This window comes from Sinocyclocheilus rhinocerous, unplaced genomic scaffold (assembly GCF_001515625.1).
Source record: "Sinocyclocheilus rhinocerous isolate Xijiao unplaced genomic scaffold, SAMN03320098_v1.1 scaffold1604, whole genome shotgun sequence".
NCBI classification, from domain to species: domain Eukaryota; kingdom Metazoa; phylum Chordata; class Actinopteri; order Cypriniformes; family Cyprinidae; genus Sinocyclocheilus; species Sinocyclocheilus rhinocerous.
The window spans coordinates 23125-36742 of record NW_015625046.1 but is presented as its reverse complement, the minus strand read 5'-3'; the positions used below and the strand labels follow the sequence as shown (position 1 = coordinate 36742).

The following is a 13618-nucleotide window of genomic DNA, read 5'->3' as shown; positions in this document are numbered from 1 at the left end:
TGTCTCCGTGTACTGGAAGCTTGTGACACTATAACAAATTCCTTGTATGTGCAAACATACTTGGCAATAAAGCTCTTTCTGATTTTTTCTGATTCTGATAAATCATAATAATGAGCCTTTAATTGCCTTCAAGTGCGCACACACACACACAAAAAAAACTTGCCACAGTGCACCGGTAGATATAATAATTATGAATGCGTCAGGGAAAACCAGCAAGGTGTCACGAATCCGGTCCATGAACTTCCGTCTGCTCGCCACCAGAGGTCACCCTTCCACTACTATGGACTCTTGCACCACACCACTGTTGCACTTCACCCGGACTACAGTTCCCATCATACCCACGCTAGCCCTAGGAATATTCTTGTGTCTTGCCCTGTATATACCTGTTGCCATTGGCCTGTCTCTACCATGTCTGTTAATAAAGCTTTGCACTTGGATCCGCACGTCTCACGGCTCTGTCACCGCGTTACACAAGGAGACTGCATTAACGTTTTAATAATTTATTGATAAACTAGTACTTTCTTTGTTTTCGGCTTAAGAGATGAAGTCGGCGACACTCTTCATCTCCGAAGTAGTGATGCGCCTGTATGCATGTTTCATACTGTCCGAGATGGCATAAAGCGCATCCTGTTTGCTTTAAACCAAACAAAATCAAAACTTTCAAAAACACGCAGCAATGTGATTCTTTTATTGAGTGACAGGCAGTGGGTTTAATCGGTGACATTACTATCCGGCGTCTTCTCATCATCTCTGCGACCTGCTTCCCTTGGTGTTTTTACACATAGAAAAGGCGAAAAAATATAATGCATTGTCCAGTTTTCTCTCAGAAAAACAATCTAACAACAGTTGTACACGGAAGCAGCTCCGGGCTGATGACGTATGATTTCAGCGTTGCGCATGCGCCGGTGAGTCTCGTGAAAACCAACGTTTGTTAACAGGAGGAAAGGAAGCAAAGTTTCCTTACTTTAGCAAAGGAAAACCAGTCTCCTCTTGGTTTATATCGAAATCCTCCAACATTCTTCTTTACAAATCCTCGTTTTGTACTTCTGCTTTTTATTTAACTTCTTTTGGACTAATGCATGCAACACCCGCTGAGTGGCATTAAACAGCTTGAAAAATCAAAGACAATTTTGACTCCGACTGGATTCGTCTGAAAGAAGAAAGTCAGATACTCCTAGGATGACTTGAGGGTGAGTAATTTGTGGGCTAATTTTAATTTTGGGGTGAACTAACCCTTTAAGCTTACCAGAGGCACCCCAGATTTTCTCAAAGATTTTGTCATACGCTTGCCTGGACTTCATTTCATTTGATAACCTCAGAAGAAGGTCACTGTGAGATCCATGAGAGTCCAAACCGCATTCTCTGCACAACTTTCTAACGACCTCAACCTTAATATTCAACAAAAATATATTATTTTAGAAATGTAGTATAATAAGCAAGTTAATAAAAAAAACACACAACACAGTTGGGTGTTTTTAATTAACAAACCCTACCTTTTGTTTAAATAGTTCTTCTCTGAGTCTGTCTTCTGTAAGCGTAATTTCTGAGATTTCAGATACAGACTTTGAGACATGAATCTTTTCGAACTCTGTGTTTAGTAGAGTCTGAGCACCGTGGGCCCTTGCCTATCCAAGGAGCCCAAAATTCATATGTTGGGGATACTGCAAATGGATTATGTCTACCACCTAAACAAAAAAAATAGCATTGTATTTACATTTACATTTTTACAATCTTTCCAATAATGAAGAAAAAAGTGTGATCATACTTGCAACAAATCCATGACCAATCATATAGCTGGACGAGGCCTCCCAAAACTTTTCCAGGTTGACCTTCCCATTAAAATTCTCCACATGACCTTGAATGTCACTTACTAAGGTAGAGCATAAATAGTGTATTATGACAAGATTATCAAACTTTAAAAAAATCAAATTACAATGAGCATATAAAAAATACAATGTAAGTTGCTTTAGATTAAAGTGTCTGCCAAATGTTAATGTAAATGCAATTACCAAGCAAGGAGTATCGCATACCTGATAAATGGAAAACACCTTTTTTGTGTAAGTCCATGATCACCACAGGGGGTGATCACCACAAGTAATGCAGGAAAAATTGTAGTCGTGATCGGTAAGGGCCTTGAAGTGCAAGTATGCATGGATCACTGTGTCTCCTGGTGGAAACTTTACAGCTGTTGTATCTTGCAAAGCCTCAACTGCTCTGCTTACAGCAGTATGGACCCAGGAAAATGTTTTGATTTTTTTGTACAATACATCAAGACACTTGGTGACATTAAAAAGTATTGTTATTACTGACCACAATCATACATAGACCTAAGTTTACCTGACTTCTTAATGTCAGGCATAAGTGTACATCAAGCATGATGTAGTCGTTAAAGTTGTGGAGTTGGTCTTTCCACTCTTGGTAACGATAAAACATTCCACAAAGTGGACACTGCTTACAGTAGGTTGATACATCTATAATTTAAAACAATGATTAAATCAGAAGACAGTGTAATTGCATTGCATATGTCCATATTGATAACAGCATCCTACCTTCAGTAATGCCCCAGCTGGTAAGTATTTTAGCCCTCTTTGTAATCAAAATAAGGTCAGTGAGGGGGACGACACCTGGGAATCCCTGACAAATAGTTTAATCTGGAAAAATATATTTTGGGTATTCTTCTCCTGGTGATGGTACGCGTATATTGTCTGGTAGGACAGCAGGTATCTTCTTTTTCTGTAGAATGTACTCCACCATTTGTTTCAGTCCCAGATCTTGTGGCGGATACAAAGGATGGTCATCGCTCTTCATTGCTCTTCTCTGAATGAGTATGTTCCTTTTGGTGTGGTGATTCTTCTCTGCTGAAGACAGTTCGGAAAAGCTCACGGTCTGTTTGAAACAGATGCCATTTGGCAATTTATTTATGTAGACATGAACGGCGTACTTTGGCACAGGGGCAGTGCCATGTGTTTAACTTTTTGTTGTAAACAACAATGACACACCCCAACCAGCTATAATACGACACATTTGGCTCAAAAAATTATTTTTTTTTGTCTGAAAGGAGCCAATTGAGGTTTCCACAGATAGTGGTATGCTGCTATCGTTGGCCAGCTGCTGATGAGTATTGTGTTATTTTACTTTATATTGTGCTATTTACTTATTATGGTATTATCTTACTTAAAACTATGATGCATGGTCATGAAAGTAATCAATATACTGATCAATATGTTTAATTATTCTAATAGTGGATGTCTTAATACAGATTGTATGTATGAGGGCCCTTCCATTGGGCAGTACTGGTAGATTATACCAGTGAACTTAAATAACCCTATGAACCTTGGGTGATTTCCAGAGTGTGACAGGAACGTAATGTAAACAGATTTGATGAATGTCTCATGGGATCACCGCCAACCAATAGGAGGCGGCAGAATGAAAGTTTAAAAAAAAATGGTTGATTCGGCCAAGTTCCACCATTAAAAAATGGACCAGGTGGGCTAGTAATAAATTGTGGCAAACCAGACAGGCATAGTCAATTAAAAACCGGAACTACCAATTATGGTAAGAAAGAGAGGTATAAATATGGGTGCCCAGACAGACAAAGACTCAGATGCGGCGGCTGTCATCTCGGCTTTGTTGCTGTGTTCAATAAAGTCTTATTTTGGCATCTGGAACTCCGTTTCTTGAGTTTTATTTTACAACTTTGAGAAGACCATTGTTTGTTCCACAACAACCCCTCAGCCACACCAGTCGTGCATCCACCAAGGAGAGTTCCTTTTGCCCTACGGGACCAGCTAAAAGAAGAGCTTGACTCTATGGAGGACCAAGGCATCATTAAAAAAGTGACAGAGCTGACTGATTGGGTAAACGCCCTGTGTGTTGTTGAGAAGCCGAAAACTGGCAAACTGAGAGTATGTCTGGATCCACGGGATCTTAAGGCTATAAAGCGCCCACACTATCCTCTGCCTACACTAGAAGACATCACTTCAAAGCTGGCCGGAGCCCGTTACTTCAGCGTAATGGACACTAGATCTGGATACTGGGCAGTCAAACTCTCTGAAAAATCCTCGAAGCTTACCACATTCAACACAATCTTCGGCAGATACAGATTTTGTCACCTACCTTTTGGCATTGTCTCAGCTCAGGACATTTTTCAACAGAAAATAGACTAAATCTATGAAGGTCTGCCTGGAGTCGTTGCCATTGTGGATGACATTTTGGTCTATGAGAAGACCAAGGAGGAACATGACCATAATCTCAGGACCATGCTGGAACGTTCTTGAGAAAAGGGAGTGCGCCTTAATCCTGAGAAAAGTACTATTTGTGTCCCCAAAGTCAGCTATTTTGGCCACCGCCTTACTCAGGAGGGAATCAAACCTGATCCTCAAAAAGTGGCAGCCATTAAAGAAATGACACCAGCCAAGAACCATGCTGAACTTGAAACAATTTTTGGCATGGTCAATTATCTCTCTAAGTTTGCACCAAGCCTTTCAGATATTAATGCACCTCTGAGACAACTACTGGCAGGACAGTGAGTTCATATGGGACAAACAACATAATGCGGCATTTCAAAAGATGATGGACATCATCACCAGGGAACCAGGCCCTGTGCTGGCATTCTTTGACACAAGCTAAGAACTCACACTGCAAGTTGATGCCTCCAAATATGGTTTAGGCGCGGTGTTGCTGCAGGAAGGCAAACCACTTGCATATGCATCAAAGTCACTCACAGACTCAGAAATAAATTATGCCCAGATCGATAAAGAGCTCCTTGCCATTCTCTGGGGTTGCAAAAGATTTCACCAGTACGTTTATGTGCGGCACATAACAGTGGAATCCGATCATAAACCCTTGGAAGCGATAATCAGAAAACCATTGTTTGCAGCCCCACCAAGACTGCAGAGAATGATCCTGCAATTGCAAAAGTACAGCTTCACCATCGTGCATGTTCCTGGCAAGAATATTCCAGTTGCAGATACACGGTCAAGAAAATCGATGTTTTGCCTGGATGACAACTTCAGTGAAGGGATGCATGTGCAAGTCCATTACCGGACTCCGTGCTCTCCCAGTCAGTGATGCGAAACTCAGCAGTACCCGAGAGGAAACACAGAAAGATGTCCACATTAAGGAAAGTGATTAAAGAAGGTTGGCCTAATGAGAGAAAGAGATGTCCTACAGCCATCCCAGAGTACTGGAACCACAGGGATGAATTATCTGAGATGGACGGGATGGTTTTCAAGGGAGAAAAGATCGTAATTCCTATGCTGCTGAGAGAAGAGATGCTTAAACGCATTCATTCAGGCCACATGGGACTGGAATTGAAAAATCCAAACAGCGTGCTAGTTGGGCCGGGGAAGTCCAAACAGATTGCTAGCATGGTTGAACAATGTTCCATTTGCCTTGAGCGTCATATGTCAAACGCAAAAGGACCTCTCATTTCCCATCCTATCCCAAACCGGTCATGGCAGACTGTAGGTACTGATTTATTCACTTGGAATAATGATGACTACATAGTGGTGGTAGATTACTACAGCAGATTACTATGTGCACTTTGGATGGGTTAAATGCAGAGCACTAATTCCAAGTACGGGTCACCATACTTGGCCACATGTCACGTCACTTCACGTCGTCACTTCAGATATCTTGACTTGGGGAAGCTCAAGAGCACCACAGCTGCTGCAGTGATCCTGAAACTAAAGAAAATATTTGCAGCACCTGGGATCCCTGAAAAGGTTATCGCAGACAATGGGCCTCAATTCAGCTCAAAAGATTTTGAGAGTTTTGCATATCACAAGTAGCCCACATTACCCACAGTAATAGGCTGAGTGAGAAGGCAAAATTGCAGATTGCAAAATCACTAATGGACAAAGTGAAAGCAGACAAGAAAGACCCCTACATCAGCCTGCTGGAGTACTGGAATACCCCAGTGGATGGTTTCAGATCACCAGCCCAACTGCTGATGAGTAGAAGATTGAGCTCCATTATCCCCACCACCAACCGACAGCTACAGCCCAAAACTGTCTGTGGAAAAGATGTTCATGCTAGACGTGAACAAAGGCAACAGTACCAAGAAAAGTGTTTCAACAGGTCAGCAAAACTGCTCACACCACTACAGACCGGAGACCATGTCCGAATTCAGGATTCAGGGAGCTGGAAGCCTGCTGTAGTCATAAACCCTGCTGACACCTTCAGGTCCTACCACGTGTGCACTGCAGAAGGCCAAGTTTTCTGAAAAATCGTCATCACCTTCTGCAAGATAAAGCACAGCCTGTCAATGCCGAGTCCAGAATGTCTTCGAGCACTCTACACACAGTCCCATTGGATCACCCTAAGAAGACAGACACGAATAATACTGCTACTCCACGTTATGTTACCAGATCAGGACGTGAAGTGAAACCCAGAGTCGACCTTGATCTATAATTGTAAAGGGTGTAGGCGGATCGCTGCCCTAAGAAAAAAAACAAAAACAAAGTTGTCATGCCAGTTGTTGCAACCATTGATATAGTTATGGCTTGTTTAGATTTGTATACTGATTGTTGCATTGGTATGTTAACTAAAAGAATTGCTGAGTTGCAATGTTGTGTTCTCTGCCACAAAATGTCAAAGTTTTCAAAGAAAGGGGATGTAATATTCAAGCTGTTTGAATATAGATTCATCACGAGTATTATATATGTTATGCAGTTCCTGTATATAGCCTCTAGTAGGTGGCAAAAGTAAGTCACGTTGATATGTGAGGGCAGAAGTGTAATAAAAGAAGTGTTGTTTACAGTCAAGCAGAACGAGACTCGGTCATCATTTCATTAAAAATAATACACACTAGCAACATTAACACACATAGGTGTAAAAAAAAATATCACTCCATGCTGCACTATTTCTCCTGCTCATCTGAACAGGAACAGAAAAGGGTCACACAAAACTCTATTTCTCACTGCAGTTTCGAAAATTAAAGATAAAGTGGGCTGCAGAATGGAAGAGGAAGAAAAGAGAGGAGAAAACACAACAACGACTGTGTTGTTACCCACTGTGTGTTGTGTTGTTATGCTTTGAGTTAAGTGCAATCACAAATGCATGCTGTAATAAAGCATTGCATGCAACAAAATGCGTGAAAACATTGTGCAAAACTATTAGTATAAGTTTGAATTGAATTCATATGATTAAGTAATCAAGTTGTACAGTATATAGACTACTTGGAGTCACTCTTCACTACACCAATAGTGTCAGTATATAAACAGCTTATGATGAGGCTATTTAAAATATAGTTTAAAACACTTAGTTATGTTTTTATTTTCAATTTTTACATTTAAATGGTTTCGCTCCAAAGACTAGTTGCCAGTAGTAAACAAGTACTATAATTGTGATACACACAGAAGGGCATACAAAAGGTGGACTTAACTAGTGGTGAATAAGCTCACTTTATGCACCTTTGTGGATTTAACTGATATGTCTATTCGACTACATGAAGAAAACAACCAGCATAACAACATTACCAGTAAGGTTGTAATTTTCTAAAAGCTTTATGTTTATGAGACACTGGCAAAGACTGAAGTGGACTCTGACCAACCAGATTATAAATTCTGCATCCAAACATTGCAGTTTTGTCTTAGTTCCTGATATTGGGCAACACTTAAATATCAGTTTTGCCAAGAAATAAACTCTGTTCTCGTCTATTGTATTATTCGTGTGTACTTTTCTGCACGTTAGTGATTTTAGGGAGCAGAGTGTAAACGGGACTTTTATTTTGGTTTCGTGGTATGCCGTCATACGGCTGCGCTCCTGCATCTGTTGGGATTCGGATGAAGAAAGGTTCGTGTTTTTAAGTGTTTAAAGGGTTCAGTCTATCTTGCTGTTTTCACAATAACTGTGAAATGAATTAGTTGTTTTGCATCCACTTATGAGGCACAGAAAAGGTGCGTCTCATTTCGCTGCATATAGCGTGAATCAGTTTATAATAAAGAGATGATAGCTGTGTCCCAATTCGCAGCGTCCTACGAAGCGCCCTACGAAGGACGCTCAGAGTCTAGCCTACGGTGTAATTAGGTACTAAACATTCTGTAATGTTGCATTCTGTTGTATACACCAAAGATTACCTGTAAAACTGATCCTTTCATGGGAAATTAAGTTTGGTTTATTTAAGGATAAAAAGATATCCTATGTAATAAATAATTTGCTGCTTTTGCTGAAATTTTACATTCATAAAAGTACATTTTTCAAAACTCCCCCACAATTAGTGGTGTTTAAAGAGGAATTTGTATTGTATTTGGAGACGTTAAGAGGGATGAGAAGTCCCAAAGCAAGATTTTTGTATACTTTATTAGAGGACTTTGGTGTCATACTGTGAAAACCTCCTACTCCCCTACTTCTACTTTGTCTTTATTTAATTTTTTTTCTTCCTCAGTGTTTTTATTTTATTTTTACATTTATTTTGTTATATGATGTACAGAGTGCGAACGAAAATTGAGTGTAATCTCAGTCATTATTTATAAATCTCCCAGTTATGAATGCCTTTCTGTGTTAGTGTCCAAAGCATTGAATAAAAAAAATAAAATAATAATAATAATAAAAAAAAAAAAAGAGTCTGGCCTTCGCAGGATTTCCTGATTGCGTCACCAGGTGTCCGGCGTAGCAAGGGTGCGAGAAGAGAGCTGCCATTCTGAGATTTTATTTAAAGGGGTCATATGATGCTTGGATCTTATCTATGCACAATCAGCTTGTAACACTCCAAAGAGAAAGGAAAACTTGAAATCGCATCATATGACCCCTTTAAAGAAATTGAAAATGGAGCCTGAATTGTTAGTTTGTTTGTTTTTTACTTTTAATGACCGAATTACACTTTAAATGTAAGTATTGGGTTTCGACTTAGGATATGGTAATGATATAAAAAATAAAATGCAACATACACAGTAGTGCAGCAGTAATATTAATGCCAGACCATCATATCATACCTTTATTTTTACTCTTCATACCTTAAGTACATTACAGTATGCAAGATAATACTTTTACTTAAGGTTTTAAATGCATGCAGTTTTTCCTCAATGCACTATTAGTAGTTACTGAAAGCACTTTACTAAAGTAACTCAGTATTTGTTCCACCAATTACTTCATAGCTCTACACAATTAGTCCTTTCCTTCTTTCCCTAAATCAGACCAGACCCCTGTACTGCAGGACAAACCTGAACGTCCCAGTGCTGGACAGTGGAAATATGCACTCAAACACTGGAGATGAATTAAAGTTATTTTGTAATTAAAGTTGTAAAAAAGTACTTTCAGTATAGAACAATTTATTTTCATTTACAAATCTCAATTTAGATGCAAAAAAAAGTATAGAATTTCTGTAATTTACAAATTATTGTCATTTACAAACTTGCTTTGCAAAAAGAAACAATTTCCGGAACTACTACTTGTCTTTTATTTACAAGTTTCAACTTATAATACAAAAACTAAAATAATGCATAGAAATTACTTTGCTTCACTCACAAATTATTTAAATGACAAAATAAATGTACGGAACAACTTCATTCATTTCATTTTTAAGTTTCCCAGCAGCCCCATTTTCTCCAGAACTGACCTAAAAGAAGAGAAAAAGGAAAGACTTATGAAAAATATTAAGACAGGGCTGCAATCTTAAGGTTAGAAAATATGACATGCATACAAAATACTCCAGAAATCATATTTCTGGATCATCAAGTTTGCCTAAAACCTTTGTGGACATATCTTGCATGACAGCATTACAAAGAATAAATAAATAAAATAAAAATACAAGTGAAAGTTTTATTAAGTAGCCTTATCTACTTCTTGTCTTATTGTTGTGGGCTTTATATAGGGTGAGGGCTAATTGTTGTGTACACAAGAGGTCCTAGTGGAAATATTACAAATGTACCTCCGAGCCACACTGGCAGAGTTTTTGTCCCCAGTAAAGGATTTACTGTATTGGCCCGAATATAAGACGACCCTGATTATAAGACGACCCCCCTTTTTCCAGATGTACCTTTTGGAAAAAGTGTCATTTGAAGTCGCGTTCGAATTACGACAGCCTTCGTTGCGCCGCGGTGACGCAATCGGCCTACAAATGAGGCCTTCGAAGGATGTAGCCTACGAATTGGGAGGCAGCTGATGGAGAAACTGAGCTTTTCCAAACTTTTCTCAATTGAACCAAATGATTCGCAAAATGATTCAGTGATTCGAATCAGCGCGCGCTGAGGAGACACTGCTGCTCAAAACAGAGTTAATACAGCAAGAACAACAGACTCAAACATGTGTCATGACAAATTTTACAAACCAACTGCAAATTATTTCATGAAAGTGAAATATATTAAATGTAATCTACAAATCAATACTAACTGTAAACAATAAATTCCTAAAAATGAAGCGTCTCTTTAATTTGTAATTAATTTGTAGCACTAGTTTGAGTGTTTTTAATGCCCATTTAAGTCCATTATCTATCACTCTGACTGACTCCCTTAACACTGTGCTGACTACTGAACTAGGGAGCTGATTGAGACGCACTCAGATTTAGTTTGCACTTATTTTTCTTTCTGTTAATTATTCTCATCTTAAACAGAACAAATTGTCCAAACTCACAGAAAAACTCCTGCTGAAGCGACTGAGATCTTAACTTAAGAACTTAAGGAATCTGTGATTCATCTCTTACAGATCCACGTGACACACTATTATAAAGATGGCATTTATTAAAGTGGAGAGTGAAGACATGAAGATTGAAGAAACATTCAAACATGAAGATACTGAGGAACAAACAAAGATGGTGTTTATTAAAGAGGAGAGTGAAGACGTGAAGATTGAAGAAGCATTCAGAGTCAAACATGAAGATACTGAGGAACAAACAGGTTGGTTTTCATTCATTGAACTCGTTTATTTGATCTTTACTAAAATGTCCAGCTCTGCAGAACTTACAAGTTGGGACATTTGTTATTACGACATGACACACATTAAATTAGGAAAAATAATACAGACGTCTGAACAAAATAATTAATTTGTGTAATATTAAAACCCAACATCTAAGAACTTATGCCTCAGACCACCTAACAAATTAATCTGTGCAGTGGTATTGTTAGTTTAACGTCACATTTTTAAGACCCCTGACTTAATGTTTGTTTTGCTAGCTATTTGAGTAAATTACACGATACTTACATTTAGAAGTGTATTAGTCGGCCGCCACAGAACCATCACCAGCTATTTTGTTTGAATAAAAGTCCCATCTTCACCGGCGCGGACTGCAGGAATGTCCACCAGAGCTGTTGCCCGTGAATTGAATGTTCATTTCTCTACCGTAAGCCGTCTCCAAAGGCGTTTCAGAGAATTTGGCAGTACATCCAACCGGCCTCACAACCGCAGACCATCTTGATATGCCACACCAATGTTTCACATTGTCCAAAGCCCAAGATTTCCGCTGCTGGCACCATTGAAACCAAAGATTTGGCTATAGCAGCCCGGCCATGTATATTGACCCTGTGGAGCGCCCGATGAACAGTTTTGGTGGAAACAGGAGAGTTGAGGTGCACATTTAATTCTGCAGTGAGTTGGGCAGCTGTGGTTTTATGTTTTTTGGATACAATCCGGGTTAGCACCCGGACATCCCTTTCAGACAGCTTCCTCTTGCGTCGACAGTTACTCCTGTTGGATGTGGTTCATCCTTCATGGTGGTATGCTGACATCACCCTGGATACCGTGGCTCTCGATACACCACAAAGACTTGCTGTCCTGGTCACAGATGCGCCAGCGAGACGCGCACCAACAATTTGTCCTCTTTTGAACTCTGATATGTCTCCCATTATGTTGTGTGCATTGCAATATTTTATGTACAGCTGTGCTATTGCTCAGCTAATTCAACCTTGACACTCTGCTCTTACTGGTGGAATGTGCAATCAGTGAAGACTGGCCACCAGGCTGCGCAAATATAGCTATGAAACCTCCAACACTACATTGGCCAGTGTTTCAGTTTCATTGTCCAACCCCTGTAGAAGGGGACAATACAAGCCAATATGTGCATGTTGCTGAGTATAAGGATATAAGTGCACATACATGTGTCCACAGACATGAAGATTAATGTTCATATTTTAATAACACATTTAATTGCTCTTATTTTTGTTCACATCTTCATTTTTAATAATGAACCTACAGGACGAGCATATAGGCGTATGCATTTATTTATTTATGAAGAGAACAGATGAACAGAGACTGCGTCACTTTTCATGTTCAACACCACACCCACAGTGACAGTGGAGGCCACTAAAAACAACAAAATGGGTAAAAAAAAAAAAAGATTTCTCAATTTTAATAAATTCTCATTTTTATGAACCAATATCGATTCATAGTGTGCCTCCCATCCATTAAATCACAATAGGCTAAGCTTTGTGCGTTGTTACTTTTGATATGAAACCGTCTCAGATTTCAAATTTTGTCCATTTTATTAGGAAATTCAAGCAATTAATACAGTTTTGGCACTCTTTAATGTGGCGTGCTAGATCGCTGTAGTCACCTCGTATCAAGCGAAGCAGCAGCATAAACTGATCATCTCTTTCGCTTTGCTAGTGGTTACTCGCTTGTGCGTAATCAAAGACATAGCAAAAGTGTCTGGACCTGATGATCCCGCGCTCGGCTGCCACACTGGAGCGCACTCGCCACTGGACAGGGTTGGGAATTACAGTTATAAATTACAATAGATCACCCTCAGTGTAATCAGTCAAAGTGACGGACGGCCTTCAGATTTTTCTGTCACTGCTAAAAAAAATTCTGTCAATGATGGAACATTTTTGGTTAACGAGACCTCTGGCCTTGGCTATCACGCCCACTGGCTTTACACTAGTGGCCTATGACTATGTGAGCCTTGGCTACCACGCACACCGGTTTAACACTAGTGGCCTTTGACTATGTGAGCCTGGGCTACCACACCGACCGGCTTAGCTCTAATCAGACGTGCACTGTGTGTAATGTTCACAAGTGTTAACAAGAATATGTGTTGCAATTAGGGATGTTAATTTTAACCGGTTAACCCTTAACCGACCGTGAAGAATTTTGACAGATTAATACAATCAGTTAAACGGTTTAAAAAGTCTTTTTTTTTTCAGTAATTTATCAAAATATTTAAAAAGGTTTGCTGCATGGTTGAAATACGCTATGCGTATAAAAAAAATTGATTTTTTTTAGAGGAAAAAAAAACATGTCGCATTTTATTATTTCATTCAGAAATAGGCCTAATGCCGACACGAAATGTTTACAAACATTATAATAAACACTGTAAACATAGCTAGGCTATTTTCACTGTAAACATAGCTAGCCTCACTTCACAACAAATCCTTTCAATTAACAGTATTTAGAAAAGAACAAGAATTAAAAATATAAGAAGCAATAGCAATATAAATGACAAGCCAAAACGAATTCATTTAGGTTAAAACGAAACTGAAACCAATGTTGCGTCTCTCATTCGACACAAAATCAAATGTTTCCGTATTCGCAATGTATTTGAATGCCAAAATATTATTTATTATGTAGCCTACTTCACTCACGTTCCAATATCAACGTAAAACAAAATGGTTTGCATAACATTATTCACCGCGGTACGGGGATAACGCTTAACGGCACAGATTTTACTACATATTTAAACTGAGCA

At 39.1% G+C, this 13618-nt stretch overlaps 1 protein-coding gene across 1 annotated transcript in view; it reads left to right on the top strand.

Annotated features, from left to right (window-relative positions):
* Positions 1–10750: 10750 nt before the first annotated feature.
* LOC107749444 (gastrula zinc finger protein XlCGF8.2DB-like) overlaps positions 10751–13618 on the top strand; it is a 13165-nt gene continuing 10297 nt past the window's right edge. The window contains exon 1 of the mRNA XM_016564605.1: positions 10751–10835. Coding sequence (XP_016420091.1) covers positions 10751–10835 — 85 coding nt within the window. The remainder of the gene's footprint in view (positions 10836–13618) is intronic.